Source organism: Choristoneura fumiferana, chromosome 20 (genome assembly GCF_025370935.1).
Source record: "Choristoneura fumiferana chromosome 20, NRCan_CFum_1, whole genome shotgun sequence".
Classification (NCBI taxonomy): Eukaryota; Metazoa; Arthropoda; class Insecta; order Lepidoptera; family Tortricidae; genus Choristoneura; species Choristoneura fumiferana.
In genome coordinates, this window is record NC_133491.1 from 2,539,785 (window position 1) to 2,557,462 (window position 17,678).

General features: G+C 40.2%; 1 protein-coding gene across 3 annotated transcripts in view; it reads left to right on the forward strand.

Moving 5' to 3' along the window:
• Positions 1 to 17,678, forward strand: part of LOC141439176 (neural cell adhesion molecule 1-like) — a 126,090-nt gene that overhangs the window by 43,769 nt on the left and 64,643 nt on the right. For 2 of the 3 annotated variants that reach the window (XM_074103344.1, XM_074103345.1), the window contains exon 3: positions 6,996 to 7,143. In XM_074103344.1, the coding sequence (XP_073959445.1) occupies positions 6,996 to 7,143 (148 nt within the window). The remainder of the gene's footprint in view (positions 1 to 6,995; positions 7,144 to 17,678) is intronic. The other variant, XM_074103346.1, reaches the window with a different exon arrangement.

Here is a 17,678-nt window from a genome sequence, read left to right on the forward strand (position 1 = left end):
ACATGGATTATACAATACAATACAATACAAATATTCTTTATTGATCACCAAAAGCCGTGGTGGCCTAGTGGTTTGACCTATCGCCTCTCAAACAGAGGGTCGTGGGTTCAAACCCCGGCTCGCACCTCTGAGTTTTTCGAAATTCATGTGCGGAATTACATTTGAAATTTACCACGAGCTTTGCGGTGAAGGAAAACATCGTGAGGAAACCTGCACAAACCTGCGAAGCAATTCAATTGTGTGAAGTTTTATTTTCCGCACTGGGCCCGCGTGAACTATTGAGCAAAGCCCTCTTGTTCTGAGAGGAGGCCTGTGCCCAGCAGTGGGACTTATATAGGCTGGGATGATCACCAAAAGCAGTACAGTGACATTATAGTGAATTATAGTGATCGATAGATAAAAAAAAACTGTGTACGCTGCCATAAAGGGTCTTTACACCCATATGTCTTTTACGCCCTTTGTGCCTCAAGGTATCTTTATGTTCTCTGTACTTTGCAAAGAGCGAATGTAATATTTCTATTCTAATTTATTCTAATGATTTTCCATCATTATTTATCGGAAAAGTTTGTATTTATCCTGCTCTCTCAATTAGCTATACATCTGGATTAAGAAATGGGCTACGTTTTATTCCGAATCCCACAGGATTGGGATAATCTATTGGAATAATTGGGATAATCTCGAAGTCTCATCCGTTTGGAAACATGAAATTTGGCATTTTTGTTTATAATGCAACGTCACTAGAGACCACGATAATTGGTAACGTGTATTTCGTTTTTGTCAGACTTACAACCTAAAATTGCTAAAAGTGGCTCCCAAGCGGTAACGTTTCGTGTGCTCTACCTACCCCATTTTGGAATCCAGGCGTGATGTTTGTGTGTGTGCGTGCGTGCGTGCGTGCGTGCGTGTGTGTGTGTGTGTGTGTGAGTGTACTATTCACACTTGGACCAACTGACTGAATCGTGTCCCACTGTGGATCATTGTGACATCGCATTGTTTGACAATGGAATTTTTTATGACACTTCCTGACTGTGAGAACGTTCTACGGTGGCTCAGAGATAAAATAGTTCAACTGTACATACAGTAATCCTACCTTAACTATAATGTAATTTTCCAGCAACCTTCTCAACCGCAAAAGATTGCAACAAAATCTAGAATTGATTCCTAGAAATCTATTTCAAACCGTTCGTTGAAGCGGAACAAATTTAATTTTGCAGCCAGGTTGAAGGAAAATGGCTCTTGTATTGTAAGAGGTAGAGATTGAAAACGATACCACGTATAAGCCTGCAAGATATTCCCCCAATAAAAGAGAGGTTACAGGAATTTGTCTTGCTCGAATGCCGAAACATACGGGAAGGAAGGTTGGCGAACTTTGATTACAAATAAACTTTAAGGTAAAACTAGTTGTTGCCCGCGACTCTGTCCGCGTAGAATTTGTATACCGCTATTCCCTGGGGTATACTTTCATCAATCGGTTCTTAGACGAGATAAGGTATAGATAAGACTATTCTATTTTCCTAAAGTATTTAAGGTTAACTTAACTCATGGTGCGGAAATATGGTAGTATACTCAAAATTTCATCGAAATCGATTCAGCGGAGTTAGACGAGATGCGGTGAAGAAAACATCGTAGGGTTTTTCAACTATTTTAAGTCAGTAAAGTATTTAAGGTTAACTTAACTTTTATCATGGTGCGGAATCCTCAGTGAGCAAGTTCAACTAGTATTTGTCGGTTTTTTAAATCCCACTAATATTATAAATGCGTAAGTTTGTAAGTCTGTCTGTTTGTTTGTAACCCCATCACATCTAAACCGCTGAACCGATTTAGATGTTATTCGGTATACAAATAGTTTGAGTCCTGGGGAAGGACATAGGATAGTTTTTATCCTGGAAAATTGCATAGTTCCTGCGGGATAGCGATAAACGAATTATAAGCGGATCGAGTCGCGGGTAACGGGCTAGTCTAAGTTTTTTTTTACCAGTAGCTATAGGTAGTGCCACTAGAGTTGAGGTCAAGCACACACGAATATGTCATGTAATGACAGCGGCGTTTAGACATTCACAGAATCATTTAATTCATTCTCCTTTATCGAAAATACAAACTGAGACATGGATGCACAGAAAAACCAGAAAAAGAGACCAGCGCTGGGAATCGAACCCAGGTCCTCAGCAATCCGTGCTGCGTGCTATAACCCCTACACCACCGCTGGACAGGAATCTAGACACGAATTTTTCCAATGCATACATATCTCAGGTTGCTTATTTTTACTACGCTACTTAAGCAGCAGCACTAGCGACATCTATGTTCCGCTCTCATCGAGAGACGTCACACTCTTTCGGAACCAACCGCTCACCCAGACAAGAGATGTCGATGGTAAAAGTAACAAATTTGGAGTTGAAATAAAAAATACAAAAAGACTCCAAAAAACCAATCATTCTCCTTTTGTGCATTCAGTTCTTCGTGTAGCTGTGTGTGTAATCATTCACTTCACCTCTCGTGGCACTACCTATTCTTAGAAAAGATTGTGTTGTCCACCGTTGGGCACCGTGTATCCCGCAGGTTATCTAAATCGCGCCATCCTGCCACCTGCGCCACCTACCGGCAATCAACGCTCGCTCGTTGACCCCGACCTTACACGCTAAATTACAAATCGTCATCATTATCTTGGCCTATATGTATACGTCCCTCTTTCTTCTACTGGGCGCAGGCCTCTTATCAGAGAGATGGCTATAGTTCCCACGTGGGCTCAAAGGGAATTGGAAACTTCACAGATACCATTCACAAGTGTATACAGGTTTCCTATCGATTCTAGCCTTCATTGTAAAGCGTAAATTTGATACATATGTTCCTAATAAGCAAAATTACCTCTCAAATAGAGGGTCGTGGGTTTGAGTATAGGCTTGCACTTAGTTTTTCGGAATTTATGTGCGAAATTACTTTAGAACTATGAGCTTTACGGTGAAGAAAAACATCGTAAGAAAACCTGCACATGAAGAAATTTAATGGTGTGTATGAGGTTCCAAATCCACTCTTGACTCGCGTGGGAACAAAAGCCCAAGCCTTCTCATTATGAGAGGACGTATAAATAAATAAATAGTTATCATGGGACCATCGAATTGACACCAACTGACCTAGTCCCATACTAAGCAAAGCTTGTATTATGGATACTAGGTAACGGATAAACATACTTTTATAGATAAATACCTACATACTTAAATACATATTAAACATCCAACACGCATACTTTCCTACGTGTTGTCTATTTGTACTTAATACTATTATATTGATATGTCTTTTGTTAGGAAGTAGGTTGTGAATAAATGTATTTTCTTTCTTTTCTTTATTTCTTTCTTTCTTTCCAAGACCCGAGAACAAACATTCGTATTTACGAGTAGGTATTAATACAAATTGGTTAAATGTATGAATTATAGATATCAACTAAGTAGCATCGATTCAAAATAATCATCGCGTTTTAGGGTCCCAGGGACTTAAGGGGTTAAATGGAACCCTTATAGTTTCGCCATGTCTGTCTGTCTGTCGGTCTGTCCGTCCGTCCGTCCGCGGCTTTGCTCAGGGACTATCAATGCTAGAAAGCTGTAATTTTGCACGGATATATATGTAAACTATGCCGACAAAATAATATAATAAAAAATTCAAAAAAAAATTTTTTTAGGGTACCTCCCATAGACGTAAAGTGGGGGTGATTTTTTTTCTCATCCAACCCTAGAATGTGGGGTATTGTTGGATAGGTCTTTTAAAACAATTAGGGGGTTGCTAAGACGGTTCTCGATTCAGTGATTTGTTTGCGTAATATTCTACTTTAAAGTGAAAATTTTCATGAAAAGCGAGCGTCCCCCCTCTCTAAAATCTAAACCGGTGAGTGGAAAAATTTGAAAAAATTCAGGATGGTAGTAAGTATATCAAACTTTCAAGGAAAACTATAACGGCTAAGTTTGCTTGAGAATTATTAGCAGTTTAAGAGTAAATAGCAGCCTAAGGTATAAAATATACCTAAACTTGGAAGATTCCGTACAAAATACGATATCCTTAGAAAAATATTACTTAATTCTACACTACGGAACCCTATTTTGGGCGTGTCCGACACGCTCTTGGCCAGTTTTTCGACTCTATCTCAAAACTTGATTTTGTCACTTAGCCGCCTTTTAGCTTGAGCACGGCATTGTGGGACATGCTACTTAAATTTGTATACTTACACGTACTCGTATAAGCTGCGATGATGGTGATGAATAAATAAAGATGTGGAACTATAAAAATAACGTGCGAATGTTTTCACCCTATATTTGGAAACGCATTAGCAGTAAATTCGAGAATTTCCTTAGATTCCGTGTATATGAGAGCTTGGCCCCAGTCTGATATCGACGATGTTATTTGCTCGACGTTTTGTACAAATATCATATTGAAATGTATATTTTAAAGTGTTGCAGATACGTGTTTTTAACCCCCTACGCAAAAAGAGAGGTGCTATAAGTTTGACCGCTATGTGTGTCTGTCTGTGGCACCGTAGCTCTTAAACGGGTGGACCGATTTGACCTACTGACCTACTGTGTTAAAAATAAAGCTGTGTTAAAAATAAAGTTCTGTTAAATACTTGTGATGTATACATGTCATTTAATAATATTGTAAATCTGTTTAAAAAAAAAAATGTATACCTCGTTGAGTTTCTTGCCGGATTCTTCTCAGCAGAGGTTTTTCCGAACCGGTGGTAGTTTTTTTTTGACATTCATAAGTGCTTGTTGTAGCCTAAATTGAATAAAGATATTTTGACTTTGACTTTGACTTTGAATGCGGTTTTTTTATTTGAAAGCAGGTTTTCTAGCTATGGTTTTTGGACATGTTACATCAACATTAGGTTTATTGGTTAGGTTATTCTAGATATTGTGCACTCAGTTTCGTGTCGCTTTTGTTTGAAAAAAAAGTGAAACGGTAATTAGACGGGTGCACAGTAAAATGAGAATGACCCATGGACTCAGCTCCTCCGCCTCCACGCTGTAAGAAGACCACATCACACACAAACCAAACTATCACCACCACACTACGCTGACGCGTTTCGAACTCAACCAGAGTTCATCTTCATTTATTTTTGAACAACTAATTTTTCAATTTCATTTACACATGGATAAGTTTAGTATATTTACTTATGTATCATTCCGTGAGTCACAGACGGTTCTGACAGAATATCAGCGCTGCAGGCGTCTAACGCCTCAGCATAATGCTGAGTCAGCGACCGTTTCACTTTTGCGGGGACACACAAAATCGTGTATTTTTATTTTTGTATTTCTTTTTTGTTTTATTTGTGTTTGCTGTTTGTTTTTTTTTGTTATATTTGTGTGTTTGTGAATGTGAATAATTTTCTTCTTTCTTTCTATCTTTCTTTCTCTCAGAGCAACACTCTTTCACCATGCTACCAGATGTCAGAAGTCAGTCGCTATTGTATGATTGACTAATCTATCTTCTTCTTCTATATAAATAAAAATGAATCGTAAAATGTGTTTGCTAAGCGCAAAACTCGGGAACGACTGGTCCGATTTCGCTAATTCTTTTTTTGTTGTGTTCGTTACTATAAGGAGAAGGTTTTTATGGAAGAAAATAGAGAAAAAATACAACGGGGGCGAAGCCGCCGGCAACAGCTAGTATTTAAATAACTTCACAAACTTTCTCATTTATAATCTATAATATTAGCCAGTAGGAAGTAGAATTGAGGAGAAGATTCATCAAAGCCTTTTGATGGGCTGCATTCACATCTTTTACCTTTAAGCATTCATCGAGCTTTTGAATCGCAACCTAAAGACGTTTCTCGCAAACTAAAGAAACTTGAAGCATCTGTATAAAATAATCGCTTTACTGATCTAGCTTTTATGATATTACACAGATAAAAGGTAAAAGGAACTTGTCGAGTAATTGGAAAGTGCAAGCTTTGCGGGGATAGTAATGTTAGGCTGTCTGTCTACTGGAGAGGAGCGAGGCAGCGGAGCGCTCAAGGGGTTAAAATCCACCAATAGAATAGCATAAAAACTCCGCTCCTTTACTATTGTACTTTATAATATTGTTGTGCCTTGTGCAGTGTTGTCTAAATATTGTAGTGTTGTGAATAAATGTTTTTCTTTCTTTCTTTTCTTTCTTCTCTTAAGTGGACAGGGAGTTGGTAACTTTTCGTCTAAAAAGCAGATAGTCTATACTATACTATACTATACTATACTATACTATACTATACTATACTATACTATACTATACTATACTATACTATACTATACTATACTATACTATACTATACTATACTATACTATACTATACTATACTATACTATACTATACTATATTATACTATACTGTACTATACTATACTACTCTATTAGTAAGTGCTCTAAGAACCAACTGGTCTACGTAGCAAGTGTGTTAAAATTTAATTATTTGACTCAAAGTCGACGGCGCTTCGCTAGCGCAGCTCCTATTCTGCGTGGTTGAGGCGCTTCGTGCCTTGACGGAACTCTAACTTAACCTAACCTATGTGCTTTCAAGTTTCCGATACAAACAGGTTAGGACCAGCTTGAGACCACTAGCTCCTTTTTAGACGAAATTATACTATACCATAATAATATAAAAAAAAAAATGCTAAGCTAAAGAAGGTCAAATAATAAAATATTGCATAAAGAAATAAACTAAACAAGCGCCAGTCGTTAGCATAATATTTATTAACTCTCTGCAGACAGAATTAGTGAGACTGGATCAAATATATTATATGTATATAAAGTTTTGTTACTAAGCAAAGTAAGTAAGTTTATTCATATTTCAATTAAAATATTCGTAACGGAACGGTCCGACTAGTTTCGATCTTTTAAAAGATCTTTGCCATAGGTGCACCGTTTAATCTTGTTTTTTTTTGATGATTGACTTTGAATTTCGATGATTGCGTCTTCAGATATTTTCACTGGTTTAACTATACCAATAACCGGTTAAAATGGCAAGCTAATTAAATAGCAGTTGATTTTGTTCCAGTGTCGACGGCGGGGGTGGAAGCGGTGGTGGGGAGGAGCGCCTCCTTGCCCTGCGACGTGGAGCCTGACTCCAACGAGGACCGGGTCTACATGGTGCTGTGGTTCCGGCATTCTGGGGGGAAGCCGCTTTACAGGTGAGGAGTTGGAAGGTAGTTACAAGCTGAGACCATACTGAGCGCGTTTGAAATTAATAATCTGTTTCGAAGGACCAATCTGGTTGGAAGGATCAGTCTGGTTCGAAGGACCAGTCTGGTTAGAAGGTTGATGACCTCTGTACTTTATATAATATTTGTTTTATTGCAAAAATTTGATTAACATTTATTATAATGTCAAAATCATTTCTCCGGTTGGTTCCGAAAGAGTGTGACGTCTGTCTACTCCACATAGATGTCGCTAGTGCTGCTGCTTAAGTAGCAAAGTAGAAATAAGCAACCTGAGATATGTATCCATAGGAAAAAATCGTGTCTAGATTCCTGTCCAGCAGTGGTGTAGGGGTTATAGCACGCAGCACGGAATGCTGAGGACCTGTGTTCGATTCCCAGTGCTGGTCTCTTTTTCTGGTTTTTCTGTGCATCCATGTCTCAGTTTGTATTTTCAATATGGTTTCACGGGATACCCGTAAAAGTAACAAATTTGGAGTTGAAATAAAAAATACAAAAAGACTCCAAAAAACCAATCATAAAATCATTTCTGTTTACACATCATCACAAATATCTACTTTCTTACACAAATAAAAAAATAAGTAACGATTCGCGAAGCAACAGAGCGGTAACCCCGCAAATGCCAATATAGGTGACACAATGTTACTTATTCACCCACCAAAGCAGCACCATCCGCACAAACTGTAGAATTAATACCGAGAATTGTAGTTCAGCAACTTCGCCACCAGCAAAAATAAGTTGGTATTATATTGTAGGTCGCACAATCTTACTTATTCACCCATCAAAGCAGCACCGTCGATAGCAACTGAAGATTGTAGTACCAGCGATTGTAGTTTAGCAATATGCTCACCAGCAGAAATAAGTTGGTTTTGTAGCATTTGTAATGCAGGAATGTGAAGGTACAGGTTAAACGGTCTTGATTGAACTAAGGTTGTCTATGCTTGGATGGTTTTGTTTATGGTCTAAATGCTGTCAAACGGATTACAAGGTCTGTGGTCGGTTGGTCGCCTTTGCCTTTTGTAATGACCTCCGACAAGAACCCTTTTTCTCAGGCATGCGTGGTATCAGGTTAAAATTACTTAGTATGATTAAAACTAAATGCTGGTCTCTTGCAGCCTAGAAAAAAGTTGATAAGTCTGCAGTCCGCACGAATAAAAGATATAATTCTTTAGAACTTTATTTTCATCCATCATCATCGGCATGTCAGGCGAGGGTGGATAGACACGTCGAGGGGAAAATGGGTTTAATGCTCGAGTTTTACACTCTGCTTTTCACTTAGATTGCGAAGAAATGAAATAGCAACAGTGGAAAAATTTGTTCACTTTCTATGTACCTTTAATTTTATATGCATTATTATAAAATTATAAAATCATATTTTTTTAGTTTTGTTGATATATTTTGATTGATTTTTATTATTATATAAATTAAAAATATGTAGAAACTTATTTGTTTGTGGCTGTTGACACCTGTTTACCTTGATCTTAGACGAAGATATTATTATGCACTAGAGCATAAAAAGCCATTATATGTCGCCTAAATCCAGAATAAACATGAACTTTACGAGCATGAGAAGTGAAAAGTTGTTTAATGAAACTAGACTAATGTTTACAGCATTTTAATTAATAGTTAAGTTAACGACACAAACTTATGAGATTGAAATCGCCCTATTCTATTTCTAAACAAACATTAAGTACGAATATCATCCTTTAATTAAATACAGAAGCTGTTTGCTACGGTAAACAGCGTGGGAGTAATTACTGCTACGTCGTAGACGCTCTACGCGGCGTAGACCGTCTACGGTTAAGGCTAGATATCAAGCATAGTAAGAGTCTAGTGATATTTGAATTAAGCATTTTAGGGCCTTTATAAGTACACTGCGTTTTAAGAGCGTTTTCAAATTATCCGATCCGATATCGGTATCGGACGCCGACACGATATCAGGGCAAGTAAAATGTATGAAATAAATTAAAAATTCGAATTCAAATCATTTATTCAGTAAATAGGCCGCAATGGGCACTTTTACATTACATTTTTTAAACTACCATCGCTTTCGGAAAGACCATCATTTCCAAGAAGAATGCGCCGCAAGAAACTTGGCAGAAAGACATTTTTTCATAATAATATAATTACAAATAAAATACTTAAAAACTTATACAATTAAAGAAAAAATTACAAAAAAAAAACAGGGATTTATGGGGTCCCTTAGTTACAAAACTACACTTAATATATCTAAACTATATCTACCGATATGATCCGAAACTGATCAACTGAACTGATCTGATATGATCAGGAAGTAAGACAACGTGTCAAACAAATTGTCAAAGACTCAAAATGAACCTCGATGAAACCTCGATGAAATATATCCGATATCGATGTCGGATGTAATCGGATGGAAATATGTACTTGTCTTTCACATTGTTCGGCCCGATATCGGATACCGGAGCCGACACCGATATGTTGGCGACACCATCGGACGCACGTTTTTATCGATACTAAACTGATACCCATGCAGGCTCTGTACTAGTGATGTATAACGAATGTAATTTTTTGAACATTCGCGAATACAAATTATCTGCTACCGACATTGCGAATATTCAGTTTTTCGTTCGGGCGCCAATTGTCTATGGCAGTCTCGTTCGAACGAAGTGCGTTCCGTTTCATTTTGTTTCGAGAATTACCGAGTATACGATTGTATTGTCATTCCGCTCGCACCGGTTTTTTCGTTACTTTTTCTTGTATTGAAAAACATAAGAAATGGATGGATTTATTATATAATAATTGTATTTTCCTGATATTCATATTCGCAAAACATTCGCAGAAATTTTGCGAATGCGAATGCGAATATGCAAAATATTCGAATATCTGCGAATGCGAATGCGAATATTCTTTACTACTCTATACGCATTGAGAATTTCAGTATTGAATTTCTTCGCTGGTGTATTTCGGTTTCCTTACAATGTTTAGCTTCATCGTAAAGTTTAATGGTAAATTTTAAATGTATTTTTTTATTCGGGAAAAATCAGCGGTGTGAGCCAAGACTCTAACCCACGATCTTCTACTTGAGAAGCCATAAGGTGAAACCATATAGTCTACTACAAACTTTTTTTTGTTTTTTTGTTATTCGGTTATCGCGCGCTGTTTCTTCGGGAACTGTGCATTTTTCCGGGATAAGAAGTAGCCTATGTCACTTTCTGGCCCATAAACTATCTTTGTGCCAAAAATCACGTTGATCTGTCGCTCCGTTTCGACGTAAAAGACGGACAAACATACAAACACCTAACTTTCGCATTTATAATATAGTATGGATATAATGCATGTATGTACGTGTCAAATCTTGGAAGCTAAATTTGACCCACTTCCTGTGTACAATTGACTTGAAATTTGGCATATTGATGTAAATCTGATGCCAGGATCGTCTCCACAGACACAGAACAAAAAGTACAGTCAGCAAAGAAAGCTTGAAAACTTATAACTGGAAATTATGCACCTATTAAAAGCACCTGGTAAATGTAATATTGCTTACTTCGCTATATCACCTTACTTGTGTGTATATCCTTCAGTTCGTTACTCCGCAAGCACCGAAGCGAATGTTACGAGGTAGATATAGCAGCCTGATTATATGTTGTCTGTTGACCTCTTGAAGAAGCTAAGAGACACTATTTGCTATGGAGAGAGCTATGATTAGAGTTTCTTTGCGTCATAGAATTCGAAATAAGGAAATTCACCGAAGAACTAAAGTCATCGACATAGCTCGAAGAATGCAAGTTGAAGTGGTTATGGGCAGCCATTAACGCTCGAAGAAAAGATAACCGGGGGAGAAAAGTCGTCGAGTTGCGACCACGATACCACGAACCGGAAGACGAAGCGTTGGCAGGTCTCCCACCCCGAGACATCGCGAGAGTGGCCGTCAACCGATGAATGCAATGAGGGCTATCGCGTATGAATTCGCCACTAGAGGCGCTAGTGTAGCGTGAGGTCTCCGAAATGTCAAATCTCATAGTTTTTGGGTGAGCTACGCGGGTTTATTTATAACTAGCTGGCCCCGCAAACTTCGTTCTGCCTTAAAATCAATTTATATTGTGTTACCTTATTAGCCATGTACTTTTTTTTATAGTGAGGAATCAATGCGAGCACGCAAGCGAGGGAGCAAGCATGCATGCAAGCCAGTATGCAAGTAACCATGCACGCAAGCGAGCATGCAAGCAAGCATGCAACCAAGTATGCAAGCAAGTATGTATGCAAGTAACAATGCATGCAAGCGAGCACGCAAGGAAGCATGTATTCAAGCAAGCATGCAAGCAAGCATGCAAGCAAGCATGCAAGCAAGCATGCAAGCAAGCATGCAAGCAAGCATGCAAGCAAGCATGCAAGCAAACATGCAAGCAAGCATGCATGCAAGCATGCAAGCAAGCATGCAAGCAAGCATGCAAGCAAACATGCAAGCAAGCATGCAAGCAAGCATGCACGCTAGCGAACATGGAGGCATGTTACCAAGCATGCATGCAAGCAAGCTTGGAAGCAGGCATGCAAGCTTGGAAGCAGGCATGCAAGCATGCAAGCAAGCATGCAAGAAAGCATGCACGCTAGCGAACATGGAAGCATGTAACCAAGCATGCATGCAAGCAAGCATGCAAGCAAGCATGCACGCTAGCGAACATGGAAGCATGTAACCAATCATGCAAGCAGGCATGCAAGAATTCAAGCAAGCATGCAAGCAAGCATGCACGCTAGCGAACATGGAGGAATGTTACCAAGCATGCAAGCATGCAAGCAAGCATGCGCGCTAGCGAACATGGAGGCATGTTACCAAGCATGCATGCAAGCAAGCTTGGAAGCAGGCATGCAAGCTTGGAAGCGGGCATGCAAGCATGCAAGCAAGCATGCAAGAAAGCATACACGCTAGCGAACATGGAAGCATGTAACCAAGCATGCATGCAAGCAAGCATGCACGCTAGCGAACATGGAAGCATGTAACCAAGCATGCATGCAAGCAAGCATGCAAGCAAGCATGCACGCTAGCGAACATGGAAGCATGTAACCAATCATGCACGCTAGCGAACATGGAGGCATGTTACCCAGCATGCATGCAAGCAAGCATGCAAGAAAGCATGCACGCTAGCAAACATGGAAGCATGTTACCAAGCATGCATGCAAGCATGCAAGCAAGCATGCAAGAAAGAATGCACGCTAGCGAACATGGAAGCATGTAACCAAGCATGCATGCAAGCAAGCATGCACGCTAGCGAACATGGAAGCATGTAACCAAGCATGCATGCAAGCAAGCATGCAAGCAAGCATGCACGCTAGCGAACATGGAAGCATGTAACCAATCATGCACGCTAGCGAACATGGAGGCATGTTACCCAGCATGCATGCAAGCAAGCATGCAAGAAAGCATGCACGCTAGATAACATGGAAGCATGTAACCAAGCATGCAAGCAGGCATGCAAGAATGCAAGCAAGCATGCAAGCAAGCTTGGAAGCAGGCATGCAAGCTTGGAAGCAGGCATGCAAGCATGCAAGCAAGCATGCAAGAAAGCATGCACGCTAGCGAATACGGAAGCATGTAACCAAGCATGCATGCAAGCAAGCATGCACGCTAGCGAACATGGAAGCATGTAACCAATCATGCAAGCAGGCATGCAAGAATGCAAGCAAGCATGCAAGCAAGCATGCACGCTAGCGAACATGGAGGCATGTTACCAAGCATGCATGCAAGCAAGCTTGGAAGCAGGCATGCAAGCATGCAAGCAAGCATGCAAGAAAGAATGCACGCTAGCGAACATGGAAGCATGTAACCAAGCATGCATGCAAGCAAGCATGCACGCTAGCGAACATGGAAGCATGTAACCAAGCATGCATGCAAGCAAGCATGCACGCTAGCGAACATGGAAGCATGTAACCAATCATGCAAGCAGGCATGCAAGAATGCAAGCAAGCATGCAAGCAAGCATGCACGCTAGCGAACATGGAGGCATGTTACCAAGCATGCATGCAAGCAAGCATGCAAGAAAGCATGCACGCTAGCGAACATGGAAGCATGTAACCAAGCATGCAAGCAGGCATGCAAGAATGCAAGCAAGCATGCACGCTAGCGAACATGGAAGCGTGTAACCAAGCTTGCATGCTAGCAAGCATGCAAGCCAGCATGCAAGAAAGCAAGCCAGCGAGTATGCAAGCAAGCAAGCAAGCATGCAAGCTGGCATGCAAGCAAGCATGCAAGAAAGCAAGCAAGCGAGTATGCAAACCAGCAAGCAAGCATGCAAGCGAGCATGGAAGCAAGCAAGTCTACAGAAATCTAGGCTATCTAAATATAATGATGTAGAAAACTTATCTGTTATAATTAAATTCTGGTGATGATGCCGCATATGATGAAATTATTAATTTTCACTACCTAATATATCAGAACAGATTTTTTTGGGTACTTTAAATATATATAATATATATATTAATTTCACCAATGGTATTAATTTCACTTTGCCATTTGCGCAACACAATCCAGCGGCTTCATTTTTGTACTTCAATGCCTTACAATATGGGCAAACTGAGTTCATAGATCCAATAGCAACGCATTGGTAGGCAGGCACTGTAGTCAATTGTAACATTGTAATTGAAAGCAGCTCGATTGAAACTTACAACATTATTAGCTGCATTCAGCTCATTACGCTCTGCACTGGTTTGTGCTATCCGAATCCTTTCAATTTCATTTCGCTCTTGACGTTGCTGGGCTGTTCGATTACTCTGATAATTAGCTTGGTTTGTAGCATTTCGAGTTCTTCGACCCAAATTGCTTCGGTATAAATAGATTAAATCAAAACACAAAATAAATCAACCAGTCAATGTAAATTGAGGAACGTAAACAAATTTGTTTTTAAATAATTTATTGAATCAGGCGTTACTTTGCGGAGGTCCATATCAATGAACTAAAATAATTTCCTTGCTCACCCGCGACCTTACGATAGCTAAGCTTATGCAAAATATGCGTGTTCATGCAGTTCATCCACCTCCACACTGTAAGAACACACACAAATCACACAAACCCATCCATCACCACCACCACACTACACTCGTAAGGTCGCGGGTGAGCAAGTAAATTATTTTAGTTCATTTAAATTGTTTTTGTTATTATTTAGTAGGTAGTATTAAGGTACTCATGTCATAAAACTCATTTACTCGGCAATCTTCGTTCCACTTTAAACGAAAAAAGTAGTGTACGAAAAAAAATGGAAGAAAACGTCCCTATTTCAGACACTATAGGTCCAAACATCTTCCAGCCAAGCAAGCAAGCATGCAAATGCAAAATAAGGGGGATTAATAAAACAAAACGCCTAAATAAAATTGAGTAGCAAACATTCGCATCACTCCGCATTTTACTAAAACCCACAGGTGATGCATTAATTACCGCACTTCCATACTCGCATTTTCTTTTTCCCAGCAATTTTTCCAGTTTTTCTCTTCATAAAAACCTTCCCTAGACTTTAACGATGATATGAAAAAAAAAATAGCTGAATTGGTCCAGCCGTTCTCGAGTTTTGCGCTTAGCAACACATTTTACGATTCATTTTTATTTATATAGATAATTTTGTGAATATTTTGCAATATCTGAAATTAATTATGGCAAATATGAGTTCCGGGGCAATGAATGTCTGTGTTTTGAGACAGTTTTGTCTTTCGGAAACCTTTGTCCTCCCTTTTTTTTAACTAAACGGGGACTATGCAACACAGTGGCATGCTCGATATTTTTATGGTACGGTTTTTAGGTGTATTAAATATGATTTTAATGAAAACATTGTTTTCACGCCCGTAATAACAGACTTTGAAAGCCATACTTAAAAACCTCACGCAACAGTGCGCCATCTAGTGAGACCAAAAAACGATAGCCCTCATTGGTGTGATACGGTATACATAATGTCTGCACTGCGCACATTTAGTGCTACATTTACACCCTTGCCGAGGCTTGCCAAGCGTCTACAAGCCTATCCAAACACTTGAATGCCATTTACACCCTTGCCGAGGCTTGCCAAGCGTCTACAAGCCTATCCAAACACTTGAATGCCATTTACACCCTTGCCGAGGCTTGCCAAGCGTCTACAAGCCTATCCAAACACTTGAATGCCATTTACACCCTTGCCGAGGCTTGCCAAGCGTCTACAAGCCTATCCAAACACTTGAATGCCATTTACACCCTTGCCGAGGCTTGCCAAACGTCTACAAGCCTATCCAAACACTTGAATGCCATTTACACCCTTGCCGAGGCTTGCCAAGCGTCTACAAGCCTATCCAAACACTTGAATGCCATTTACACCCTTGCCGAGGCTTGCCAAGCGTCTACAAGCCTATCCAAACACTTGAATGCCATTTACACCCTTGCCGAGGCTTGCCAAGCGTCTACAAGCCTATCCAAACACTTGAATGCCATTTACACCCTTGCCGAGGCTTGCCAAGCGTCTACAAGCCTATCCAAACACTTGAATGCCATTTACACCCTTGCCGAGGCTTGCCAAGCGTCTACAAGCCTATCCAAACACTTGAATGCCATTTACACCCTTGCCGAGGCTTGCCAAGCGTCTACAAGCCTATCCAAACACTTGAATGCCATTTACACCCTTGCCGAGGCTTGCCAAGCGTCTACAAGCCTATCCAAACACTTGAATGCCATTTACACCCTTGCCGAGGCTTGCCAAGCGTCTACAAGCCTATCCAAACACTTGAATGCCATTTACACCCTTGCCGAGGCTTGCCAAGCGTCTACAAGCCTATCCAAACACTTGAATGCCATTTACACCCTTGCCGAGGCTTGCCAAGCGTCTACAAGCCTATCCAAACACTTGAATGCCATTTACACCCTTGCCGAGGCTTGCCAAGCGTCTACAAGCCTATCCAAACACTTGAATGCCATTTACACGCTCGCAACCGCGTCAGTGTATTCCGTACAGGCAAGCATGGCAGACGTGGATCTCAAAGTTGCTTCGGCTCTTGTGTTGAGCTTGACATATTTTTATTTAAAGAAAAAGGATAAAATTTCTTCGTTAGTCCAAGCACTCATGATGGTCATTAAAATTTATTTAATATGTAAGTACATACGTCCGTACGGCATGAGCTCCTAAGCGACACTAAACACGAGCCAACGTGTAAACACGTCGCAAGCGCTTGCCCCAAGTTCCTTAAAGGAGCACCTTTAAAATTAAACTGAAACAATTCGAAATATTCACAGTTCCAAAATAAACTTTAAATAAAACACAATATGGTTGAATTTTAAAGTAAGAAAATTTCGAATTATTTCAGTTTAATTTTAAAGGTGCGCTTGAGCTGTGTTGAAAACCGACACCGGCCCGGATACAAGCAAGCGCTAGCAAGCTCACGCAAGCCTATCCAAACGGGCCGTTTACACGCTGGTGAGAGCTTCCCGAAGCTTGGCAAGCGTGTAAATGTAGCATAACGTATAAGTGGTGTCTAAGACGATGTCTACACCGCTGAAAGGTTTAGTTCCTTTATAATCATCGCTTATCAAGCTCTTATGAATATGAAGTGATAAAAAACTTGCGTATATTTACGGGAGAGCCCTATCGTAGCGGGCGGAAAATGCTCCTTACGACCCGAGGTCAAATAAAAGACATTTAACGCCGCTTCATTTTAAATTGATGTTCATTTAGCGCGGGCTTTTTTTTATTTGACTGGATGGCAAACGAGCAAGTGGGTCTCCTGATGGTATGAGATTACCACCGCCCATAGACACCTGCAACATCAGGGGGATTGCAGATGCGTTGCCAACCTAGAGGCCTAAGATGGGATACGAAGATGGGATGGGATATGTAATAGGGGAGGGGAAAAACGAGCATGTGAGTCACCAGATGGGAAGCAATCATTGCCACTCATGGATACCCGCAACACAAGGGGCATGAGAGACTGCTAGGCTCGTTTTTTAGAGATCCCTATGTCGCTAGTACCGCTCGAATGCTGTCACAGAAAGTTGGTTCCATATTTTTGTCTACGAGTAGATTGCCAACCATCAAGGTGGTGAGGATGAAATAATTGACGGCTACGCGAAGTACAGTCAAATGCAAAAATATGTATCTATTCGAACCACTCAAAAATATGTCACCACGGCCTTAACAGAATAGAATAGAATTGATTTATTACATCAGAATCTGGTCTGTGGTACGTATTTTTGAATGGTTAGGTAAGTCCATATTTTCGCACTCGACTGTACGGTAGTGAACCCTAGCTGCAGGCGCCAATCCGAACAATTCATCTGAGCACTCCCCATGATATATGCAGTACAAAATGAAGATGCTACCTACATCCCTCCGCAATCCAGTTTCTTCATTTTTAGGGTTCCGTACCCAAAGGGTGGCAACAGAACCCTATTACTGAGACTCTGCTATCTGTCTGTCTGTGTGTCCCGACCAGTCCCGTCCAGATAACAACAAATAGTAAAAACGGAATAAAATTTATATTTAAGGGGGCTCCCATACAACAAACGTGATTGTTTTGCCGTTTTTTGCTTG